Raw genomic sequence first — 16,535 nt, forward strand, 5'->3', positions numbered from 1 at the left:
TTAAGGCAATAGCCGCTTCCCTTCTCTCATCCAATCCCGGGTGAGCCCCCAAATGTTACTGGATTATCAGTAATCTGACTGCAAGGTATGACAAAGATACAGCCTGCAGTATCTGTATCAAAGAGGAGACACAAAACACTGTTGCTCACTTGCTTTTCAAGTTTAAGGTGTTAAACCAAAATGAATCACATTACACAAATGATTACTTTCCTTATAGTGACAGCACAGACCACATGAAAGCGCATCAATTTGTGTTAGTGAGTTACTAGTGTGAACATATAAGATACTAACAGAGAAAGTGAATGTCTGAATAAATACAAAACTTAACAAAGATAGCATAAATCAAGTGTGACTAACCCGTATCAAAGAGGAGACACAAACACTGTTGCTCACTTGCTTTCCAAGTTTAATGTGAACTTGTTGGTTTCAGTCTCCTGAAGTCACACTACAAATCATTAGAGCTCCCTCTACCTGCAGCCAAGTGAGGGCAGCGACTGATGTGAATGAATAGTATGTAAAGTGCTGATGGTGCTATATAAATGTCTGTAATCAAAATAAACTGCAATCAGTGTGTTTATACATCTGATCTTCCCTCAACATTCTAAGAAACAAAAGAAGTTATACTTTTTAGACTAAATGTAGCAGTGTCAATTTCTGACTAACCTGAGCCATAAAATATTCTCATTATATTCCCAGATATTCAGGAAGAGCACAAACAATATCTGATGAAGGAGACTGAGACTCTAGTGGAGCACAGACCCCCAGGAACTACCCTGGAACCACAAAGATTCCCCATCAATGAGCGTTATGTGAACCTGATTGTAGTCTCCACTGATCAGTTCAGGCAGCATCCACAAAATGAGCTGATACAGACTGGGGTAAAACATGAGGAATTATTGAAGGAAACACAAACTGGACTGGAACACATTTCCCCCAATAAGCTGTTCCGCTGGAACCAGCAGTCACAATGTGTACCACATGCAATAATGGTGAGCGGAGTGCCAGGAATAGGGAAGACCTCAATGATGCAGAAGTTTGTCTATGACTGGGTGACTGGAAAACATTACCAGAGATTTGCTTTTGTCTTCTTCTTCAAATTCCGGGACCTTAATAGAATGGAAGAGGTCAGCTTAGAGAATATGATCCTTCATCACTATCCATATCTTCAGGGTTGGATTGGAGATATTTTACAACAACCAGAGAGACTTCTGTTCATATTTGATGGCTTAGATGAAAGTATTCACCAAATAGATTTCAGATCAAATAGACTCTATGCTAAGAAGACAATATTTCGTGATATTGTGGTCAGTTTGGTGAGGCAGAGTCGTCTTAAGGGTTGCTCTGTATTGATAACCAGCCGCCCAGCCAGACTGGCATCAGTTGATACCAATGTTTTCCAGAGAATAGCTGAGATCATGGGATTTCTCCATGAAGACAGACTGACCTTCTTTAATAATTTCTTTGGAAATGAGGAATTGTCAGGAAAGGCTTTTCATTCTGTGCAGGAGAATGACACGCTGTACACGTTCTGTTATATCCCATCATACTGCTGGATCATCTGTACAGTGTTATCAATGTGCTTCCGAGCCCAACCAACAATCACCGATCAACTGATGACATCATTACCCAAAACAGTAACACAACTCTTTGTAACATTTGTCTCCAACATTCTGACCAATCACTGCCAGAATAAAGAGAACAGCCACACTGTCCGGGAACTGCTGACATCGATTGGGTGGATGGCAGAACATGCAGTCATGAGTCACATGATTGTATTTGATCATCGTCATCTGGAGTCATTTTATGTGAGAAATGACAAATATCTCTTTTCATGTTTCATGATGGAATCTGGTCAGCCTCCTGATGTGGATTACACCTTCTTACATCTCACTCTTCAGGAGTTTTTTGCCGCTTTAGTCCATTTTATTGCCTATAATCCTGAAAAATTACAGGAAACGCTTGATGTGGCTGAGTTTTACAGAGACGGCCGTGCTGAAATATTTCTCCGCTTCCTCTGTGGTCTCTCAGACTCGTCTACTAGATCCATGCTGAAGTCTCATGTGGGAGAATTATCTTCCCAGGCTGCCAGACACGTCATCACCTGGATCCAGAAGAATATTGCAGAAAAAATACCTGACAAATCCCAAACAGTCAACAGAGAGCTTCTTAATGTATTCTATTATCTCCATGAGAGCAGGAATAAGGCTCTGGTGTCACAATGTATTCAGTCAAAAAAAGTTGACTTTTCTACAATCCCCCTCAGCCCTCTGGACTGCTCTGTGCTGTCTTTTATCCTTCAATCCCTCAAAGAGGCAGAAGATGTAGATCTAAGTTCATGTAACATTAAGAATGAAGGAATGAAGAAACTTATACCGGCTCTACACAACATCAAGAGATTGAGGTAAATAATAAATATGATTAATCACATTGCTGTATTAAATTGGTAATTTCAGGTGTTTTTTTTTATTACAGTGAGGGAAAAAAGTATTTAATCCCCTGCTGATTTTGTATGTTTGCCCACTGACAAAGAAACAATCAGTCTATTATTTTAATATTCGGTTCAGTGAGAGATAGATTAACAACAGAAATATCCAGAAAAATGCATTTCATAAATGTATAAATTGTTTTGCATTTTAATGAGTGAAATAAGTATTTGATCCCCTATCAGTCAGCAAGATTTCTGGCTCCAAGGTGTCTTCTATACAGGTAACGAGCTGAGATCAGGAGCACTCTCTTAAAGGGAGTGCTCCTAATCTCAGCATGTTACCTGTATAAAAGACACCTGTCCACAGAAGTAATCAATCAATCAGATTCCAATCTCTCCACCATGGCCAAGACCAAAGAGCTTTCTAAGGATGTCAGGGACAAGATTGTAGCCCTACACAAAGCTAGAATGGGCTACAAGACCATCAGCAAGCAGCTTGGTGAGAGGATGACAACAGTTGGTGCGATTATTTATTTTATTTATTTATTTCAGGTACTTGTAAAGCGCTGTCAATTTACGCAGCACTTTACATATACATTGCACATTCACATCAGTCCCTGCCCTCAAGGAGCTTACAATCTAAGGTCCCTAACTCACATACATACACAGTAGGGCTAATTTTTTATACAGGATCCAATTAACCTACCAGCGTGTCTTTGGAGTGTGGGAGGAAACCGGAGTACCCGGAGAAAACCCACGCAGGCACAGGGAGAACATGCAAACTCCAGGCAGGTAGTGTCATGGTTGGGATTCGAACCAGCGATCCTCTTGCTGCTAGGTGAAAGTGCTAACCACTACACCACTGTGCCTTAGATTATTTGCAAAGGGAGGAAACACAAAATAACTGTAAATCTCCCTCAGTCTGGGGCTCCATGCAAGGTCTCACCTTGTGGAGTTTCAATGATCATGAGAATGGTCAGGAACGAGCCCAGAACTGCACGGGAGAATATTGTCAATGATTTCAAGGCAGCTGGGACCATAGTCTCCAAGGTACCACACTACGCTCTGAAGGACTGAAATCCTGCAGTGCCCGCAGGGTCCTCCTGCTCAAGAAAACAAATGTACAGGCCCATCTTAAGTTTGCTAATGAACATCTGAATGATTAAGAGGAGAACTGGGTGAAAGTATTGTGGTCAGATGAGACCAAAATCAAGCTCGTTGGCCTCAACTCAACTGGGGGTGTTTTTCTGCTAAGGGGAGAGGACAACTTCACAGTATCAAAGGGATGATTGACAGGGCCATGTACCATCAAATCTTGGGTGTGAACCGCCCTTCCCTCAGCCAGGGCATTGAAAATGGGTCATTGATGGGTATTCCAGCATGACAATGACCCAAAACCCACAGCCATGGCTACAAAGGAATGGCTCTAGAAGAATCACATTAAGGTCCTGGAGTGGCCTAGCCAGTCTCTAGACCTTAATCCCATAGAAAATATGTGGAGGGAACTGAAGGTTTGCGTTACCAAACATCAGCCTCGAAACCTTAATGACTTGAAGAGGATCTCCAAAGAAGAGTGTGACAAAATCCCTCCTAAGATGTGTGCAAACCTGGTGGCCAACTACAAGAAATGTCTGACCTCTGTGATTGCCAACAAGAGTTTTGACACCAAGTACTAAGTCATGTTTTTCCCCCTGTTTTTTTTTCTGAAACATTTCTGTTGTTAGTGTTGCCTGGGACAGGGATGATTCACCTTGTGATTCATGTTGTTTTTTCTGTCCTGCATGATACAATTCAAGATGATGAGCTCTTAGATGGGCCCAAAGATTAGACGTATTTTTGGTTTTTGCAGTTATTGATCCCAAGCTCACATTGTTTTTGCATGTTTTGCACAGTGCTACTGATTTTCCTGGCGACGGAGAAGAGAAATACTCCCAGACCACACTTTTAATTTTTCTATCGCCATCCATCTCCATTGAAACAAGAAAGAGTCAGTCAGAGTCAGACACTAATTTTGGCTTACACAAAATGGCTGGCTGTCACCCTGTGGTGGCTGGCTGGCACCCTGTGGTGGCTGGCACCCTGTTGTGGTGAGTGGCTCTATGGCTGGCAGGCACCATGTGGTGTGTGGCTGGCTGGCACCCTGTGGTGGGTGGGTGGCTGGCTGGCACCCTGTGGTGGCTGGCACCCTGTTGTGGTGGGTGGCTGTCTGTCTGGTAGGCACCATGTGGTGGGTGGCTGGCTGGCACCCTGTGTGGTGGCTGGCCTGGCATGTACAGACCCAGGGCCTGTGGCTGGAGAGCTGGTACAGTCAGGACAGAGGAGGACTCAGGCAGGGCATGTGGCTGGCTGGTTGGACTTTGTGGTACTGGGTTGCTGGCTGGCACCTGGCAGCTGTGTGTGGGTGGGTGACTGTGTTACAGAACAGAACAGAGAGACTCTCCCGATTGACCATGCAGACTCCAGTATGGCAGCGGCGGGTAAGACACTGTAGGAGGCAGAGGGAGGCGGCCTAAGAGCTGACTAGTGCGTGGAGGCGTGTGGCGCAACACATGCAATGACGTCACGAATATCGGCAATATCGGTAAATCAAAAGGCGATATATCGGGGGAAAGTCCATATCGGCCCTCGATATACCGGCTATGCTGATAATTGGTCGATCTCTACTATATACAGTGTGTAAAGGTACCGCGACCCACACTGTACTTGTGGACTTCCGTCAGTATACGGCTTCCTCCCAGTCGTGAACATAGATCAGATTTTCCCAGCTGCCCCCATACAAAACTAGTCGACACTTGGCCTGTACTGGAATCTTCTCTTTATTGAACAATCACACAGAATTTATATACAGCATGGGCCTCCCCCTCCTGATCAGATTACCACACACAGGTCAGGGGTTGCCTGATTACATTATCATATGCAGAAGAAATTGTATACAGAAATAGAATTAACGTATCTAAAGTGCAACCAACACAAACAGTATACTATTTCCACTCAGCAACTAACAGATGACAATGATTCAATCAACCTGAGCCAATTAACTTGCAGACGGCTGTCCCCGAGCTCCTGAAATACAATACACATATAAACACATAAACCCCCAGTAGATAACAGGTGAGTATATCAGCATATTCAACGATGTGTGGAAGACAGGTGCTTGAGCTGATGACATTAGCATCTGTTTCAAGTCTGACCAGCTGAAGCGGTCCTCGTAGGTCTCTTGAGACAAATATTACTGTCTCATTTGAAGCAATCCAAACCATTAAGTGTCTGTCTTTCACTCCCAGTGACGGTGAGTTCCGACCCACAGTATATATATATATATATATATATATATATATATATATATATATATATATATATATATATATATATATATATATATACAGTGGGTACGAAAAGTATTCAAACCCCCTTAAATTTTTCACTCTTTGTTATATTGCAGCCATTTGCTAAAATCATTTAAGTTCATTCTTCTTCCTCATGAATGTACACATAGCACCCCATACTGACAGAAAAACACAGAATTGTTGACATTGTTGCAGATTTATTAAAAAAGAAAAACTGAAATATCACATGGTCCTAAGTATTCAGACCCTTTGCTCAGTATTTAGTAGAAGCCCCCTTTTGATCTAATACAGCCAGGAGTCTTTTTGGGAAAGATGCAACAAGTCTTTCACACCTGGATTTGGGGATCCTCTGCCATTCCTCCTTGCAGATCCTCTCCAGTTCTGTCAGGTTGGATGGTAAACGTTGGTGGACAGCCATTTTTAGGTCTCTCCAGAAAAGCTCAATTGGGTTTAAGTCAGGGCTCTGGCTGGGCCATTCAAGAACAGTCACGGAGTTGTTGTGAAGCCACTCCTTTGTTATTTTAGCTGTGTGCTTAGGGTCATTGTCTTGTTGGAAGGTAAACCTTCGGCCCAGTCTGAGAGCAGTCTGAGAGCACTCTGGAGAAGGTTTTTGTCCAGGATATCCCTGTACTTGGCCGCATTCATCTTTCCCTCGATTGCAACCAGTCGTCCTGTCCCTGCAGCTGAAAAACACCCCCACAGCATGATGCTGCCACCACCATGCTTCACTGTTGGGACTGTATTGGACAGGTGATGAGCAGTGCCCGGTTTTCTCCACACATACCGCTTAGAATTAAGGCCAAAAAGTTCTATTTTGGTCTCATCAGACCAGAGAATCTTATTTCTCACCATCTTGGAGTCCTTCAGGTGTTTTTTAGCAAACTCCATGCGGGCTTTCATGTGTCTTACACTGAGGAGAGGCTTCCGTCGGGCCACTCTGCCATAAAGCCCCGACTGGTGGAGGGCTGCAGTGATGGTTGACTTTCTACAACTTTCTCCCATCTCCTGACTGCATCTCTGGAGCTCAGCCACAGTGATCTTTGGGTTCTTCTTTACCTCTCTCACCAAGGCTCTTCTCCCCCGATAGCTCAGTTTGGCCAGACGGCCAGCTCTAGGAAGGGTTCTGGTCGTCCCAAACGTTTTCCATTTGAGGATTATGGAGGCCACTGTGCTCTTAGGAACCTTAAGTGCAGCAGAAATCTTTTTGTAACCTTGGCCAGATCTGTGCCTTGCCACAATTCTGTCTCTGAGCTCTTCAGGCAGTTCCTTTGACCTCATGATTCTCATTTGCTCTGACATGCATTGTGATCTGGAAGGTCTTATATAGACAGGTGTGTGGCTTTCCTAATCAAGTCCAATCAGTATAATCAAACACAGCTGGACTCAAATGAAGATGTAGAACCATCTCAAGGATGATCAGAAGAAATGGAAAGCACCTGAGTTAAATATATGAGTGTCACAGCAAAGGGTCTGAATACTTAGGACCATGTGATATTTCAGTTTTTCTTTTTTAATAAATATGCAACAATGTCAACAATTCTGTGTTTTTCTGTCAGTATGGGGTGCTATGTGTACATTCATGAGGAAGAAGAATGAACTTAAATGATTTTAGCAAATGGCTGCAATATAACAAAGAGTGAAAAATTTAAGGGTGTCTGAATACTTTCCGTACCCACTGTATATATATATATATATTGGACATGGTTAAAAAAGGCTTGGTTAAACCAAATCTGAGCCTATAGGGGAAAAGGCACCGGGGAGGCCTTTGGGTCACTCCGGTAGGGTAGTTGTAAGGGAGAATCAATAGCGGTGTAAGGTATAAAAGATCACTTTATTGAAAAATGGTATCCATTACAAAACAAAAATCGATCCGCACCCCCCCCCCCCCAAACATCTCAATCTAAAAGCCACACGGACAATGTGGTCACATTTGGCACAATCAAGCAGGCCCCATTCACTCCTCTATGCGCAGCATCGGTGCACAACCTAATACCCAAATGAAACTGTAGCTGAGGATAATGTCAAAGATTCCATGTCAGGGAATGAACTTGGGACTGGCTGTATGCTGAATACACAGCCTTGACCCTTAGATACAAGATAATTGTCCACTGTGAATTGTTAAACCAATCTGAGGAACAAGGCTGCAAATTAAAGGCAATTCCCTGACATGGAATCATTGCCTTATCCTCAGCTACAGTTTCATATGGGTATTAGGTTGTGCACTGCTGATACGCATACCCTACCAGGGTGACCTAAGGGCCTCCCCGATGCCCTTTTCCCCTATAGTTGAGTTCGAGTTGTGGAGGTACCTTGCCCTGATTGGACAAAGCGATGATTTGATATGTATATCCTTTATCCCCACGGTTTTGATTGGGTTTAGGCCCCAGTGGTTTTATTCTTAATTTAACAAATCTAAGCCTACCCAAAGTATGCAGTGCACACATACATCACAGTCCTTCTATAACGTTCTCTTTATTTCCTATGCTATGAGTCTATGCTCCTATGGTATGAGCTGGAGTTCTTTCAAACACACATAAACCTCCATTCAATAAATGCTCTTCCATTGCATACATTTTTCTGAACACAGACCATAGACAGAGAGTTAAAGTATTTGTGACCCCTAACTTTGTAAAACAACCCACATTATAAATACCTTTTTTCCCCTTTTTATAAGTGATCAACATTATCTCAACAGCTAAGAACTGACCACGCTGGGCTCTCATGCCTAGTGTGGTCAGTTTTTAATAGGAAAGCAGAGGGACTGGCAGGAACACCAGGGGTTCCACACAAAGGAATCAATACAGAGAGACTTTTTCATACCAGTACATGGCACAGCAGGCACATATCAGGAATAGGACATGTTAGGTTTAGTTATTCCTTAACCTGTGTCTTTCTTAGGTAAAGAATTTAAAAAAAAATTAAAACTGCATTATTTGCAGTACTCTCTGGATTGGTAAATCTTCATTAGGGACCTAGAATTCAGAGAATCAGAAAGACCTTCGTAGTGGAAAAGAACCCCCAAACATTGTTTATAGGGACTTTGGTCCCAAAGTGGTTAACCTGTCTGCATGTAAGTCCCGAAAAGGAACAGGAAACAGCCGGCACCTGTCTGTGAGGAACAGTAAGTAACAACAAGAGAAGGGCGCACCGACCTAGTGCATTACCACTAAAAAGGTTAATTAAAATCCATGATAAAACACATTATACTCACAAACGAAAGTAGTCTTTCGAATCTACTAAGGCTGACATGTTTCAAGGGCGAACCGTCTTCCTCAGAGCCAAAGCGTGATACTGCTGGCTCTGAGGAAGAGGGTTCGCCCTTGAAACGCGTCAACCTTAGTAGATTTGTGCGAACATCAGCACACTATCCAGCACCCTGGAGTACCTCGGCTACCTTGGAGAGCTTTGGTCTAATCATGCTTACATGTGTGCTATCTACTTTCATTTGTGAGTATAATGTGTTTTATCATGGATTTTAATAAAACCTTTTTAGTGGTAATGCACTAGGTCGTGTGCCCCTCTTTTGTTGTTTTTTTGTAGTGTTTTTGGATACCCTTGGTCCTGAGGGGGCGGCAAGACCACAAGTGATGCCAACAAAGAGCATTGAATATTAATTTTCCCTCACCATATACCACTTGAGCGCAGGAGAATTTTTTAAGTTTTGGAGGAACAGTAAGTACTAAGGAGACTGAGACAGCTAAGCTACTGGTGACCTGGCCCTTGGGACCCCTGAAGCAGTCAGGGACTTTAACTCTGCATTGGACAAGGTTTATTTGGGTGGTAAGCCAAAACTTTCTTTCATTGTACCATCAAGTGATGGACTGTTTTGTTTTTTGGAGATAAGCTGTTTTTTCTTTATAAATGGGGGGGGGGGGGGGGGGTAGGCGCTCCTCTATGTGTCAACAAATAAATAATAAATAAATATTGGTAAAGCGTGTAAAGTGCAGTCTGTATATGTGATCACAATAATAGCAGATGCGAATCCTCAACAATAAAGGAAAATAAATATTCAATATAGGTAAAATAATAAATATATGCAAACAATACAGAGCAAGGTGACTCAATGCAAAAATAAATATGTGCAAACAATGTTGAGCTGCTATCCCTTTCCCACCACTAGAGGGAGTGGGGTGCACACTTAAAAAATTATGATATAAAAAATATAGACAATGTTAAATCCCACTATACCAGACTATATAATTGTAGCAATATTTCCAGGCATTGAGCCTGATGTGGGTCTGCCATGGTTACCGGTGACACCTTCAGCCCATTTAAGCTGAATACCCAAGTGTGAGATTTGAGTCAAGGACCAATCCGGCATCTTTGGTTTGTTTTGTTTATTTGATATTAGAGATGGGAGAAGGGAATGAGTGGGATACTCCTCTGGCTCAACTAGGTACAAATGGGACACTTTGGAGAAAAATGCCTTTCAGCGCTGTCTTGACGCCGGCTGGATGCCGACCAACGCTTACTGTCGCTTGAAAAACACTGACTTGCTGAACTGTACTTGAACTTGACCTCTGACACTCTGGCTAGCTCAAAAGTCCTGGACTGTTCTGAGAACTGACTTCTGACTCTTTGGTTAGCTCAAAAGTCCTGAACACTGCTCCCTCCAGTCCTTCCTGACTGAGGTAGCTTCTGTAACTGCTTGTGCTGCTGCAACTCTCAACACTGTACACTGCACTCTGTACACTTTAACACTTTAACTCCTCAGGGCCCAACCTCTGGCGCCCCCTTTACATCTCAGGGTCCTCTCATTAGGCACCCCCTCTACATCTCAGGGTCCTCTCATTAGGCACCCCCTCTACATCTCAGGGTCCTCTCATTAGGCACCTCCTCTACATCTCAGGGTCCTCTCATTAGGCACCCCCTCTACATCTCAGGGTCCTCTCACTAGGCACCCCCTCTACGCTTCAGGGTCAACACACTGACACCCCCTTTACTCTTCAGGGTCAACACTGGCACCCCCTTTACACTTGCTCCTGCATTGGCTAACTAGCTCCCGGATCCCTCTGACCTTCTCCGGAGTGGTCCCCTCTCACTAGGCAGACCCCCAGGGGCAGTTTACAGTACTCATGAACTGGGAATGCTTTCCTGAAACGGAACCCCTCTCAGCTCCTCTGGTCCTCAGCACACCGGATCCTCTCTGCAGCTCAGCTCAGTCCTCTGTCCCCTCAGGCAAGCCGCCTGGGACACCCGATTCCTCTGACAGGAGGAGAGACAGCCGTGCCCTCCCTCCTGGGACTCTGCTTCCCGCCAAAGACGCTGAGTCATCACCCCCCCTCAAACTTATATCCACTCCCAGAATGCTGTGTGGCAGAATCTGCCTTTATGGGGTAGATACAGGCCTGAGTATGCCATTGGCCGGGTTTTCTCCACTGCCCAATGAGAACCCTCTCATGGAGCACAGTGGGGAGACTCCCCAGTCTCAACAGCCACACCTGGGAGCCATAACAGCCCAGCTGAAAATTATGGCCCTGCTGTTAAGCAGACAAGGTCCACTATACTTTAAAAAAAAAAAAATAGAGAACTCCCATAGTGTAGTATTTCAAAGCCTTCATTATAACAAAAATATATCCACTCACAGTTCAGCACTCGCTGCTCGGTACAGACCCTGACATCCGTACCGAGCAGAGAGTGCTGAACCGTGAGTGGCTATATTTTTGTTATAATAAAAGCTTTGAAATACTACGCTATGGGAGTTCTCTGTTTTTCTATGCTGGGAGCCGTGAGATCATAGGAGGCGTTAGGATTAGAGTTGAGCGGGATTTGATTATACACTTTACAATACCTATGGACCTTTTTAGGAGTGTTTTAAACACTGGTTAACCACTTGCCGACTGCCGCACGACTATATACTGCGGTGGTCAGCCCCTCCTGGGCAAAGTGATGTACCGGTACGTCGCTTGCCCACGAGCCTCTAGGGGGCGAGCGTGCGCCGCCGGAGGCGCGCTCCTGCCCCCGCTCGTTCTCTGACATTCCCGTGCGAGTGACCGGCAGCTCCGATGTCCGCCGGCCATTCGCGATCTCCCGCTGGAGAGGGAGAAAGGCAGACGGATGATGTAAACACAGCCGCCTGTCATTCTCCCTGGTGTGACTGCAGAGATCATACAATCCTGCTATGTAGGATCGTATGTCTCTGTGGTTACATCACAAGCCACGCCCCCCACAGTTAGAATCACGTCCCTAGGGATACATTTAACCCACTGATCACCAATAAAGTTAACCCCTTCACTGCCAGTGTCATTATTACAGTAACAGTGCATATGTATAGCACTGATTACTGTAGTAATGTCACTGGTACTCCCAAAAGTGTCAAAAATGTCAGTAAAGGGTCCGATCTATCCGCCGCAATGTCGCAGTCCCACCAGAACTGCTTTTGCTTCTTACTATTATCTCCCCCTCTTATGACCAGTACTTGGGTGTTTCTTATGTTAATTCCTATTCCCTGTGACTTCACTAGGAGACTTTAGTCTCTATATCAGGAGTGTCAAACTAAATTTCATCTCGGGCCACATCAGCATTATGGTTGCCCTCAAAGGGCCGGTTATATCTGTAAGATTAGATGTTCAGAGCACCCCACCCCCTTACACCCTCACACAGACATCTCAAGTCTCCCGCAAATCGCGGGAGACTCCTGTTTTCTGCCCTGAGCTCACGGACACCCCCGAGGTCAGGGCGATATCCCGGCAAGCTGCGAAGCCGAGTGGAAGCAGCTGAGCTGTCAGTGAGCGTGTGACTTACTCTGTGAGTCATCCAAGCTGTGAAGTCAAGCCGAGTAGAAGCAGCTGAGCTGTCAGTGTGACTCACTCACTCTGTGAGTCATCCTGAGCAGCTCCTTGCAGTGAGACAGAGCCGCTACTTCCTTTGTAGTTCCGGTGTTCTGTGAAAAAACCATACCCGTGAAAATTCCCTACCCTCGTCACTACCGGTGCACCTACGTCATGAAACAGCTGAGCAGCTTAGCAGTGCGCATGCTCATCGCTCCGGAGGGTAGGGAATTTTCACGGGGTAGGGTTTTGTAACGTTAACATTAAATCATCTCCGCTGCAACATGAAATCATCTCCGCTCCTACCCCTGTGACTTCCCTGATCTCGGCTACTAAATGTAAAAGCGGCGGGTGTATGACAATATAAATCACGGAGATCTCGGCTCCGTGATTTATATTTTCATAGAGCCACCGCCGATTTTACATTTAGTAGCCGAGATCAGGGAAGTCACAGGGGTAGGAGCGGAGATGATTTCATGTACCCATGGCAACAGCTGATGCAGTGTAACGTTAAAAAACACTACCCCGTGAAAATTCCCTACCCTCCGGAGCTGTGAGCATGCGCAGTGTGAAGCTGCACAGCTGTTCCATGACGTAGGTGCATCGGAAGTGACGAGGGTAGGGAATTTTCACGGGTAGGGTTTTTTCACGGAACACCGGCAAGCTGCGAAGCCAAGTGGAAGCAGCTGAGCTGTCAGTGTGACTCACTCACTCTGTGAGCCATCCTGAGTAGCTCTGTGCAGTGAGACAGAGCCGCTACTTCCTTTGTAGTCCCGGTGTTCGGTGAGAAAAACCTACACCGTGAGAAATGCCTACCCTCGTCACTTCCGGTGCACCTACATCAGCACCTACATCATTGAACAGCTGAGATGCTGACTAGTGCGCATGCACGGAGGGTATGAAATGATCACGGCACTGTGTGTAACGCGGCGGTTACATTAAAACAGCTCCGCTGCAATATGAGTCATCTCCGCTCCTGTCCCTGTCACTTCCCTTATCTCGGCTAGTAAATATGAAAGCGGTGGCGGGTGTCTGAAAAGTTAAATCACGGAGCCGAGAGACGCTTTTATATTTACTAGCAAAGATCAGGGAAGTGACAGGGACAGAAGCGGAGATGACTCATATTGCAGCGGAGCTGTTTTAATGTAACCGCCGCGTTACACACAGTGCCGTGATCATTTCATACCCTCAGAGCATGCGCACTAGTCAGCTCCTCAGCTGTTCCATTACGTATCTGGGGCTGTGAGCATGCGCACTGCTGCGCTGCTCAGCTGTTCCTGACAGGAAGTGACGAGGGTAGGCATTTCTCACGGGGTAGGTTATTCTCACGGAACACCGGCTCACAGGCGAAGTGATATCAAATGCACTCTGCCTGTGAGAGGAGGAGGGATATAGAGGAAGCAGCAGCTTTCTCTATACTCCTGACAGTGAGCCGCGTACTTCACTGCAGCAGTTGGCGCCACAAGACCACTTGTAACAGTAAGTATGCTAGGTACATGCAGATTGATTCCTCTATGTCCCACACTAACTGCGCTTCCTAAAACATCTGCTTTAGCACAGAAATAAATGATGGAAAAAAAAAAAATAACAGGAGATTAAAAATTGTCAGCACTACAGCGGTTGTCCATAGCAACCCTTTCACTGATGTGTACTGAGCGCACAGGGGGCTTCTGGAAGCTTCTCAAACATGTGGACCTATGGTAAAGTGTACCTGTAGACATTATTGATGAAGGAATAAAACTTCTGCCATAGTCATTTTTTTGTGGTCTATGTGCCTCTGGGGAAATGTACCCATTATTCCACTACCAGAAAGGCAACAGGAAGTCACTGGGCTTTTCCTGAGGGGAGGGGAATTACCCATTACCTAGAGATGCACTGTAAAGTACATAGCTAAATTCAAAACTTTTTTTTTTTTTAGTAAACCTCCTCTGTATACTGATTCCATTACATTTGATCATCCTTTACCGTGTTTCCCCGAAAGTAAGCCCTACCCGAAAATAAGCCCTATCTCAATTATTGGGGCGGGCTGCAATATAAGCCCTACCCTGAAAATAAGCCCTAGTTTAGTGTATGAAAAATCCTAGGATGTACTTTATTAGTGTTTTAAATAGTCCAATGTGTGTTTTTGCAATATAATACTGTGAAATACCTTCCTTACATCGCCGCTCTGCTCTCAGCTGATTCCCTGCTGTCTTTCTCCTCTCATACCGTAGCTGTCAGAGGGGGATCTCAGCCCCTCCCCTCTGCAGTGTACACAGAAGCACCGGTTGTTCGATTAGAATTGTGGGAAATACATTCGGTACATCGGCGCTTCCGTAACCCTCAGCTGTCAGCCAGGGAAAAGAACAGCAGAGCGGCAGATCAGCTAAACCTATTCTAATGTAATCTACCACGGAACACCAGCTCTTCTGTGTACATTGCAGAGGGGAGTGGCTGAGATCCCCCTCTGACAGCAACCGTATGAGAGGAGAAAGACAGGAGAGAGCAGGAGATTAGTTTAACACAGAGCAGCGATGTACCGTAATGAAGGTATTTCACACAATTGTATTACAAAAACACTCACTGGACAGTATATAAAACACTAATAAAGTGCATCCTGGGATTTTATATACACTAAACTAGGTTTACACAGGATTTCTGGCAGGCAGCAGGGAGGGCAGAGAGGGACAGGACAGAACATTATAAGACCTACCCCGAAAAAAAGCCCTACTGTTTCTTTTGGTGCCAAAATGAATATAAGACCCGGGCTTAGTTTCGGGGAAACACGGTAGTTGTGTTAAATCAGTGCGGGGGGAAGGGGGGGCCCGGGAAGAGTGCGGCTGCGTGCGCGGGGAGATTCAGCGGCGCGGAGTGCCACCTCCCTTAAATGAGTTTTTGCAGGTTGGGATGTCAAGAGTCGCCCATCCTTCCTTACATCACAATGCACCCTCTTACCTTGTGCTGCTGCCAGGAAGGATCTGGGAGGAAGAAAGTACAGCGTCTGGAGGAGGACCAGAGGAGGGATGGAGGTAGCTTCCAGAATCTGCTGAAACCAGGGGAGGCAGAGAAAAGGTGGTGTTAAGGCTGCACAGAGAGGTGCAGGATCTGTAGGAGGAGTTCTGCTCCCCTCTCTGCTGCGGACTGCTGTGAAAGGGGGTGAAGGGAGGGGGTGGGTGGGAAAAGATGAGCCTTTCTGCAGCTGCACAGAGAAGCGCTGGATCTGGCAAAGGAGTTCTGTCTCCTATGCTGCCGACTACTGACACAATGTGGGGGCAGAGACAAGGGGGAGTGCTGCAGCTGCAGGAGAGGTGCGATGGCCACATAAAATGGCCTGGGGGGCCGCATTTGGCCCGCGGGCCTTGTGTTTGACACATGTGCTCTAGACCCTGCAGCTCTGGCTTCCTTAAATGTTTTCTTTTTGTACATGGAAATGATTGGCCTTTACTATGTAAAGTTTTCAATTCTGAATGTTTTTTTGATTTGTTCACACCTTTTCTGGTATCAAGCACATGGGACCAGTCTCTTTCTATCTACCTTTTTACAACACTAGCACAAGACCTTCTGTTCTGTCCTACATGTGCTCCAATTTGTGACCTTAAGAGATCTTGACTGGCATCCTATTTTCCCTCAACTTTTGTTGATTCCGGTGTGTCTGACACCCCGTAGAATGTTCTGTTCCTTACTTTCCATATCTCACATTTTACCCATCCCCTGTTAACAGGCACAATGGGCTTTCTCTAGTTAAATACTGTGTTACCCTCTGAATGCCTATCGGGTAGCCTTAGGTACTTTTGAAGCTCCCTTTTTGAGTGTTCTTTTACTGTATTTTAAAGTGACTTTATGTCATTGTATTACAGTTGATGTCTTTATTACTGTTATTCCATCGTATGATATGCTTCCGCTTTGGATAATATTTACAGTAAGTTGCGCTTCTGTTACTTTTTCATGCACTTTTTTTTCTGGTTCTGTCTCCCAGAGGTTTCCACGTGCAGTCTCCCTGTCAAGGTTTAGTCT

The 16,535-nt window shown here is 45.2% G+C and overlaps 2 protein-coding genes across 2 annotated transcripts in view; one reads left to right on the top strand and one right to left on the bottom strand.

The window, feature by feature from the left end:
• The window catches only part of LOC309569498 (NACHT, LRR and PYD domains-containing protein 12-like), a 1,417,729-nt gene that overhangs the window by 805,382 nt on the left and 595,812 nt on the right, over positions 1-16,535 (bottom strand). The window lies entirely within an intron of this gene.
• The window catches only part of LOC309569499 (NACHT, LRR and PYD domains-containing protein 12-like), a 362,685-nt gene that overhangs the window by 129,377 nt on the left and 216,773 nt on the right, over positions 1-16,535 (top strand). The window contains exon 4 of the mRNA XM_082275359.1: positions 697-2,401. Coding sequence (XP_082131485.1) covers positions 697-2,401 — 1,705 coding nt within the window. The remainder of the gene's footprint in view (positions 1-696; positions 2,402-16,535) is intronic.

The sequence above is a fragment of the Pelophylax lessonae genome (assembly GCF_965119305.1).
Source record: "Pelophylax lessonae genome assembly, chromosome: 13".
NCBI lineage: Eukaryota > Metazoa > Chordata > Amphibia > Anura > Ranidae > Pelophylax > Pelophylax lessonae.